We start from the raw sequence: 10,000 nt of genomic DNA, 5'->3' as shown, positions 1-10,000 counted from the left end.
GAGCAGGGCAGTGTGTCATAATAGCCAAGTATTCCGGCCCCATACAGAATTTACAATAGGTAACTCCCCAGACCTAATCTCACTTGTGATTAGGTCTGGTGTTAACCAGGCAAGTATAAAGGTATTTCTTGTGGTGAAACCCAGGTCTAACGGTGAAAAGAGAGGATCCAATCTGATGTGACTGTACCTGTGCCTTCTGCAGGGGCGCCATGCGGCAGCAGAGGACGGCGCTGCAGTTCCGGCAGATCTCCAGGAAGATCTCCTTGTAGTTGCCCCCTCCACTCTCCTCATCCGACGGCTTCAGCACCGCGGACAGCGTCGCCCCGTCGATGATCAGGCCGTAGTCCTGGAACTCGTTGGACAGACTACACACACAAACACACACACACACACACACACACACACACACACACACACACACACACACACACACACACACACACACACACACACACACACACACACACACACACACACACAGACGCATGTGTGCACACATACACACACACACACACATACACAGACAGTGAAGATATCCGTTAAGATAAACATAAGATGAAAGCTGATGATACATGACGATACCAGTAGCAGTCAGAGACAAAAATCTGACCTACACTCAAATGAGTGACCTGACCTATCTGACCTACACTCAAATGTTATTCAAATACTATAGTTGCATGCATTTGTAGAAATGTTTGCATCTGGCATGGATGTTGGTTTTCTTTGCCACATTCTTTTGCTCTCTGTCAGTTATTTTTCTTAGAAAACAGTCACATCAATTTGATTTGATTCTTTTTTTTTGATGACATTCATTTCATTGGACACCTCGCGGTGCTTTGCGGGAGTCACATCTCATTTCTCTGTCACAGCATGTAGAGATGTCTCTATATGCCACTATAGTAATAATAATGGCGGGGAGTATACATATGCATTATTCATTACGTTAGACACGGCTCCCTTGATCTGGATCATTCAGCCATCTGCTATATGCATATGCATACAGCACGCACCCGGGATGCCTCAAGGTTATGATGACTGCTTCTGAGTACTGCATCTAAACACATTACCGGATGGATTTACAGCAGTGATTCTCAAACTTTTTCAGACCGAGGACCACTTTGTCACCCAAAAAATGTTCAGGGACCACCTGCCAACTGAATAGACAGTTGATGGGTGCTAAATTATATGCACATCACTTACTTCTTACTCACATTTACAAGCCTGTCTTATTGTGGTGAAAATGAGTCTTCAGTTATGTTCAGCTTTGTAATAATATTACAAATATAGTCTACTGCTAGCTTGTCTTAGAAAAGTAGAAATCCCCTCGCGGACCACCTGAGCTCTGTCGAGGACCACTAGTGGTCCCTGGACCACACTTTGAGAACCACTGATTTACAGAAATTCAACAGTGCAGTGTTTATATACTATATAGAGTGCCCAGCCGCTTGACACACGACAACCCATTTTTGTTTTATGTGTCTGTACATCCGTCTCTGCACACTCATGTGTGTGTGTGTCCTCAACCTAAGAGTGTGCTCTGCATCATGCTGCCAATTGAGCACGGCTTGTGTGTGCATTTGTGTGTGTTTGTGTGCATGTGCGTGTGCGTGTGTGTGTTCCTTCACGCGAGCCTGACCATAGTGCAGCCGAGGTCATACAGTGAGTCATGGTGGCTTTGCTCTTGAATGTGTGTGTGTGTGTGTGTGTGTGTGTGTGTGTGTGTGTGTGTGTGTGTGTGTGTGTGTGTGTGTACAGGTATATGCAACGGAGGCTAAGTAGCAGAGTTGGCGTGGAACGTTGGTAAAACCTCCCTCCGATAGCCTCATACAGTCTCGTGCCGTTGGGCCGAGAGACTAGTCTCTTGGCCCAGCGGTATCGTACTGTGTCCCCCATTGCCGGACCGTTGTAGTTGACGAGGATGCAGGTTCGATCCCCGAGGGGGGTGAACCGGTGCAAGATGACCTCCTTCACATATACACTGTATGTATCTATCTCCATGGGTCTGTGTGCAGGGCTCTAAATTAACACCAGTCAACCAGCCAAATGCTGGTGAAATTTCAGTTTGGCTGGTAGAAAAGACCAACTTACTAGCCACTTTGACCCATTAGTGAAAGTGTGTTTGGCTAGAGATTAACATCTAGTAGCCATTTTGTCTGGTGATGAAAAAAGTTAATTTAGAGCCCTGTCTGTGTGTATCTGTCTGTGTGTATCTGTCTGTGTGTATCTGTCTGTGTGTATCTGTCTGTGTGTATCTGTGTGTGTGTCCACGCCAGTGTCCTCATGCTGCCAATCTGCCTCAGCACCATGCGGCTGAGATCAGAGAGAGTAGAGAGAGAGAGAGAGGTTCCATTGGCCCATTGTTTCCGGGATCTATTATTGCAAGGGGGAGTGGGGAGAAATCCCCCTTTAGGCAGACCTAGGCAGACCTAAGGACTGTTCTATTCAATGCTAGGAGTATTATGACACGGCCCTTTAGGCAGACCGGAACCTGGTCATGTTAGGTGCCCATAGCAACCTATTACATTGGCATATCTCTATATACTTAAAGAATCTCTGACTGAGATGGTGCAGGTTCTGTTCCTCTGTACACTTGGTGTCAGAGTGTCTGAGTATGCAGTGTGCTTATGTGTGTCTGTTTGTGTGTGTTTGTGTGAAAGACTTTATTTTGAACTCAGGTGTCAGGTGGCACAACGGCATCTAATGCCCATAAATTAATTGGTACGTTTTGGTTGATATGCTGCCATGAATATGCTTGATAGATAGTCCACTAAAAACTCATACAAAAATCCATACCATAATGGCACTGTTGTGCCACATTGACATGTGCTACTGCTGAAACGTCACTGACCTGTGTGTGTGCGCGAGTGTGTGAGTGTGTGTGTGTGTGTGTGTGTGTGTGTGTGTGTGTGTGTGTGTGCGCGAGTGTGTGAGCGTGTGAGCGTGTGTGTGTGTGTGTGTGTGTGTGTGTGTGTGTGTGTGTGTGTGCGTATGCTGCCTGCGTATGCACCGTCCGACTAAGATGGTGAGAGTGTGAGATTGCAGTGTACTTATGTATGTCTGTTTGTGCGTTTGTGTGTGTGTGTGTGTGTGTGTGTGTGTGTGTGTGTGTGTCCTCACCCTGACAAGGTATCTCTGATCATGCTGCCGTGGTGTCTGAGCACCGTCCGGCTGAGGTCGTGCAGCACGTCGTGGAGGCTCTGCTCCTCGGTGCGCTTGGTGGTGAGCTCCAGGATCTGCGTGCTGCGGCGGAACAGCTTGCTGGCGTAGCAGGTGGCGGCCGCCGTCTCCATCTTGTCCCCCGTCAGCACCCACACCTTCATGCCCGCCTTGTGCAGGGACTCGATGGTGTCCGCCGCCTTGTCCTGGAGCCTGAGGAGGGGGGCAGAGGGGAAAGAGCAGAGGTCTCAGCCAGGTGAGGAGGGAGTGATAATATGATATAACATAATACAATACAAATTACGTGATATAGCTCATATCATAGAATGGAATAGAATAGAATAGAATAGAATAGAACCTGGATCCTGGGGTTCAGAGGTCACAGGTTAGTGTGGAAAGATAACATACATAATATAATATATTGTAATATAATATAATATAATATAATATAATATAATATAATATAATATAATATAATATAATATAATATAATATAATATAATATAATATAATATAATATATCGGTAATACAATTAGTATAGCAAGGTCAAAGAATAGAATACAAATAGAATATAACAGAATACAATAGAATACAATAGACTGCCCTCTGTTGTCACAGGTAAACGTCTCTGTAGTTTGCATGAGCTGCAGTGTGCCTGCCAACATGCCAGTCTTAAAATCTACAGAGTCATAAAAAATGTTGCTTTACTCATGATTTTAATGTTTTTCATACCAGAGCACCAACAGTCGATACAAATGTGAATATATCTACTGCGGTAACGTACAGTTAGATTTCCTTTTGGAAAGCGGTTTTTTTTTCCATTATGCTTACTGCTGCACGTGACACTGGAGTGCGAAAGCAGCAGTGGGGACAGTCACTGTTCAGCTACTGAGTGACATTTAAAGGGACAGTTTGGTCAATTTCAACATGCAGTTGTATTGCTCACGCTACCCTTGACTTGTCAGTACCTGGTGATGCCACATTTTTCGGCTCAGCCCTTTCCGAGATATGAGCAATTCTAATGGGGGCAGCGTTTGTTTACATTTTTTAAAAATGAAACATAGGCCAACTCCAAATATTTTCCCAAAAGGTACTGCTGTTTGCTAGTTGTCTGCTGATGTTTTATAACCTTTTGGATGTTTTTGGGAACAAATAAAAATGTTTTTTTGAAATGTAAACAAAGAGCTGCCCCCATTACAATGACCAGGATCTCGGAAACGGCTGAAGAAGAAGAAAAAAAAAATCTCAGGTACTGACAAGTCCAGGGTAGTGTGAGCATTACAACTGCATGTTGAAATTGATCAAACTGTCCATTTAAACATCTGCTGACTCGCGAAGACAATTAATGAACTGGAAAATCCTACTTTGTGCCCCTTGAAAAGGGATGGAGATTTTCTTGTACTATGGATCATGTAGTGCTGGATGGCAGTATTTCATTTCCTATTTGGAACAGCCTGCAATGCACCTAGATTCTGTGTATTGCACTTTGTCTACATTAGTGGTTCTCGACAAACGCCCACTTGAACTCATCATACGCCTGCCAACGCCTCCCTAAGTATTTTAAAACCAAATAGACTAGTAACGTCCCCTAATTGCAACTGAGCATCCCCCCTCTCAGCTGAATACGCCCCTGAGGGCTCCCTACCGCCCCAATGGGAGGCTGTAGAACGCCAATTGAAAAACACTAGTCTACATCAGTGATTCTCAACTGGTGGGTCGGGACCAAAAAGTGGTTCGCGGAGGGTTCCTGGGTGGGTCGTGGAGCTGTGATGCAATGCACTAAAAATGACTATGATGTTGAAGACAGAGTGAAACATGGTTAATAGGCCTTTTCCTCTCCACTAATTCACAAGACACATTCTACATCAGCATACAATGCAAATAATAATGCATATTATGAAATGCATGATAATATGCATTATTATTATTGGAAGAATCTGACGGTGTGACACGCAGTTTGGGTCACAACGTATTGACCACGTCAAATTGTGGGTCACAAGACTATTCCAGTTGAGCACCACTGGTCTACATGGAAGATAACTATTTGACTATACGGTGGGCTTTTCTTGTACGTTCTTTGTTGTGTGTGTTTCGTTCTGGTATCCCAAAGCCCCTTGCAGCGCCACAGGAGAGCTCCTCCGGTGAGAAAGTCTCTCTCTGCTAGCATGCACTCTGCTTGTTTCAACATCAATGCACCTGTGTGTCAAATCTTATCATCAGATCACATCACAGGAATTCCAAGGTGTGTCTGTCGGTGCTTGGCTGGCTAACACATAGGAGCATGGAGTATGATTGTCCAATCGCTGAATTCCATCCATGAAAGACAGTATTATTCACACGCACGCACACACACACACACACACACACACACACACACACACACACACACACACACACACACACACACACACACACACACACACACACACACACACACACACACCGTTTGTTGGCATTGCTGTGATGTCCTGTGTGTGTGTGTGTGTGTGTGTGTGTGTGTGTGTGTGTGTGTGTGTGTGTGTGTGTGTGTGTGTGTGTGTGTGTGTGTGTGTGAGAGAGAGAGAGAGAGAGGCAGAGTCTGACACTAAATCTGTGGTTGTAAATTTGCAGCATTACTGTTCTCAGCAGGCCGTTTAGCCGCAGAGAGGTGCTGCCAGGATACTGTGACACCCTGGGAACAGGCAACACCAGCCACACTGAAATGCAATCAAATATAACTCAAGACAGGGAACAGGGTTGCCAGATGAGGTTGATGATTTCCAGCCGAAAAAATGTTCAAAACCCACCTAGAAGCACAAAATCCCGCCCGATTCTATTGATTTCTATGGCAAAAAGTGGGCTGGTTTTTCTGCTAAATGCCATTTTTACCCGCGCATGGCCATCCTAAGCAGCCCAATTGGGCGGGAAACAGCCCAATCTGGCAACACTGGACAGGGACAACTGCACAAGCCTGAGCAACTACACTCAGTTTGATTGCACTAGGGCAACATTTTTTTCCCTTTTTTTTATTTAAAAAAAAAAAAAAAAGAGTTCTTTATTTGAACGGTTATACACTACATTTGAGCCCACTATGCTTCTGGAGAGTAACATAGATAGCTAGATTCCTATCTGTGTTACTCTCCAAGATAGATCAGAGAGAGAGAGAGAGAGAGAGATAGAGAGATAGAGAGAGAGAGAGAGAGAGAGAGAGAGAGAGAGAGAGAGAGAGAGAGAGAGAGAGAGAGAGAGAGAGAGAGAGAGAGAGCAAAAAAGAGAGTGAGAAAGTCAGTGAGTGAAAGGGTAAAAGAGTTTGTATGCAGTGGTGTGGGTAAGTGGGGATTGGTGAGAGCGCCTGTGTCACAGTGACTAGCCATCTCTGTAATTGAGCGAAGGCGCTGCTGCTAAAAGCTATAATTCACACCAGCGCTTCAGTCCTCCACCAGAACTAACACCATCTACACACATGCTGTTGACACATATCAATTACACACACACCCTTTCCCTAATATACCTCTCTATCTGCAGTCCGCACACACTACCATTTCTTAACACTACTACTACTGCTACTGCTACTGCTATTGCTACTGCTACTGTTACTGTTACTGCTACTGCTACTGTTACTGCTACTGTTACTGCTACTACTACTACCACTACTACTACTACTACTACTAGTACCGTACTACTACTACTACTACCGTACTACTACTACTACTACTACTACTACTATTACTATTTACATCACCATATAGTATCACTATATCGACACACTCTCTCCTTGATACAGCTGTCTGCATGCACAATTAGGGATATACGCATGTACTGTAGCAGTGCTAGTACAGACGTCTAGTAGTATAATGGATACGGTATGCGTGTGGGTCAAAGACGTCTTTGACATTCAGTGATACGGACACCTTCCGCCGACTGTAACTGCAAAAAAACATGATTTTTAAATTGTTTCAAGTGAATGGATGACAGCCGAGGCTTTCATGTATTCCCTGTAACAATAAATAAATAAAAAGAGTCATGTTTTTTACAGTTACAGTCAGCAGAAGGCATCCGTTACACTGAATGACAATGCCATTTTGCACATCTTTGACCCGTGTGTACTGTATACACAGTCTCTTTCCCATATACAGCTCTGAGTCTGCCCTCCACACGCACACATCTCTCATACTGCCGCACTACTACATTACTACATACAATACGCAATATCACTTACATGCACTCGCTTTCTCCCACATACTGTAGAGCTACAGGTACGTGTATCATTCTGCAGTCAAAGCCACTTTGTCTCATGTCCCTGCCAGTAGTATTTCGTCTGATATGGATAGCATCAATTGTGACACAATCACTAACTACACTGGTTGTAATACTGTACTGTGGCTTGGTTGTGTCCTCTCTTGTTCATCTCATGTCAGAAAAGCGTATAAGAGTCTCAATACGTAAAGTAATGTGCCAGTGACGAAAGACCTTCCCTTTTTTCAACGCACTGACTGTGGCTCTTTCTGAGAACATCAGATCAAAAGTTCTTCTTACTGAATCAAGACCCCCCCCCTCCCCCCTTGACTGCTCCATGCTGACTACAACGAGCTAACATGCTGGGTTATGAGAAGTGCCTTGAGAGCATTTGGTTAATAACTCCATAAATTAAACTAAATGGCTCTATATTAATTTCACTCAGTGGAGCACATTCATAAGAACTGACAAAGTGGACTTCAGGGAAGAGGAAGACGAATGGGAAGAAGTGGAAGAGAGACAGAGGATGAGGAAGATGGGAGGAGGAGGATAAGAAAGAGGAAGAGAAGAGTTTGTTGTCCTTACATGCGAGGAAGGAGAGAAATTGGAAAGTTAAATAGACGAAGAAAAAGGGGAGCTCTTTGAGTGCCATGGACTTGAAAACGAGTCTTTTCAGAATGTATGGCACAGTGCCAAAAACTTGATATCAAGTCAATTGCGTTTTTTTTTTATAGAAGGTGGGGCCTAACACGTTGATCTGGTATGTTTGTTGTTCACATGGACAAAGAATTCAATTTTTTATGGCTCTTGAAAAAACACTCAAACGTTGAAAAAAGCCCGACAACCCCCCGGTCTGAATTTGAAAATGGCTGGCACTCAATGAGTTAAGAGGAAGAAGGACGGCAGAGAGGAGGGTGAGATAGAGAAAGAAGGGAGGAAGAGTGAGAGGAAGAGGATGTCGATGGGGACCAGATGGCATGAGGAGGTAGAGTTAAAGGAAAAAATCAATGAAGACAAAGAGGAAGAGGGGAGGGAGAGGAAACGTAGGAGAAAGAAAAAGAGAAAGAAGAAGATGACGAAGAAGAAAGAGAAGGGAAGAGAAACAGAAAAAGAAAAAGAAAGAGAAAGCGAAAAGGGAAGAGGAAGAGTAAAGGATGAGCAAAGTGAAAGAAAGACAGGTGTTCCACGTGGCGTGTTGTGTTAGCCAGGCTGTGCCCTTTCAGCGTTGCAACTAGTCAGGTCAAGAGAAATGCAAGTACTTTCTGAGTTCCCGCAAATACAGGAACTCCTCCCACTTTGTCGATAAGCAAACAACCATAAGCAAACCAAGGGAGGCAGGTCAACCATGCTGTTTGGGAAACGTAAATTGTTATGCTCTTGGTCGACCAAGTCTTGAAGAGATTTGAACGTCGATGACAATCAGGTTAGTGTTGTGCGGCAAGTGAGCTCACCTGTCCTCCACGGCGGTGGCCCCCAGCAGGATGAAGTCGCGCTCGATTTCGTCATAGGCCTCGGACAGCTTCTTGTCCCGGTCCTGCAGCGCCAGCTTAGCACTGCTCAGGAGGTGGCACACCTCCTCGTACTGATGGTGATTCAGCTTCTTATACGCTACGCACAGCGTCCGCAGACCCTCCTGTAAACACAGATACAGGTACAGGAGGTAAGGTTAATAATAATAATAATAATAATAATAATAATTGTATTTGTATAGCACTGTATCATACAAGGCATGTAACTCAAAGTGCTTAACAAATGGGAAAAAACATCATTGTTAGAGATGGATTTAAAAGGAGAGGTATAGAGGAGAGGCAGAAATAGCAGGAAGGCAGAAGAAGAAGAGATAGATAGAGATTGTAGAGTCATAAGGTCAACGTAGGTTAGGACCAGGATTCTTAGATGCGTAAGGTCCATAGTGGCTGGGCCTATCATAAGTCATAGATAATATTCATACTGTATACATAACCATTTACTGTAACTACCGTATTGATTATCCATCTTAACTCTCAAAATCATATTCTAGTAAGCGTGTCTTTTTAAAATTATTTATTTGCTAATCCACCGCAGCCAAGCGATATACTGTAGGTGTAGTGATATACAGTAACTGATTTCCCATCACGAGTGTCGAAACTTTTGAATGCACATCTTTTTAAGTTTATTTACAAAGTATACGGTATCTTTGATGGAAAAAAAACTATAGCTTACAATGACTCAAGGAACACGTGTCAACACTGTTATATATGTTGCAGTTGGACACAGGGTACCTTATGAGTTTCTAAAAGAGTTCTACCTGGGAGTGCTGTGGCACTATGTGCAAATACAAAAAAAAATGAAAATGTGCGCAGATCAGTGGTTCAGGTGCTAGACCAAATAAGATAACTTAAAGAAAATAACCAATGTTGGCAACACTGTTGTATGCTCGCTCCCAAATATTTAATGGCATGTGTTTAATGGAATATTTGGGATCATGTTTGGGATTTGTGGAGTGTTGCGGATATTGATGATCTATGTATCTTGTTTGTGCTGCACACAGAGGTTCGAATATGTCCTGGGTCATTTTCCAAACTTTCCCCATCTCTCTCCCAGTACTTTCCTGTCCCTATTCACTGTCCGATCATGATGAAGACAAAA

At 43.8% G+C, this 10,000-nt stretch overlaps 1 protein-coding gene across 8 annotated transcripts in view; it reads right to left on the bottom strand.

Moving 5' to 3' along the window:
* Positions 1-10,000, bottom strand: part of atp11a (ATPase phospholipid transporting 11A) — a 146,065-nt gene that overhangs the window by 38,803 nt on the left and 97,262 nt on the right. For all 8 annotated transcript variants that reach the window (XM_063212331.1, XM_063212333.1, XM_063212334.1 and 5 more), the window contains exons 18-20: positions 8,824-9,005; positions 3,118-3,369; positions 188-365 (exon numbers count right to left, since the gene is read on the bottom strand). In XM_063212331.1, coding sequence (XP_063068401.1) covers positions 188-365; positions 3,118-3,369; positions 8,824-9,005 — 612 coding nt within the window. The remainder of the gene's footprint in view (positions 1-187; positions 366-3,117; positions 3,370-8,823; positions 9,006-10,000) is intronic.

Source organism: Engraulis encrasicolus, chromosome 12 (assembly GCF_034702125.1).
Source record: "Engraulis encrasicolus isolate BLACKSEA-1 chromosome 12, IST_EnEncr_1.0, whole genome shotgun sequence".
NCBI lineage: Eukaryota > Metazoa > Chordata > Actinopteri > Clupeiformes > Engraulidae > Engraulis > Engraulis encrasicolus.
This window is presented reverse-complemented; position numbering and strand designations above follow the sequence as displayed.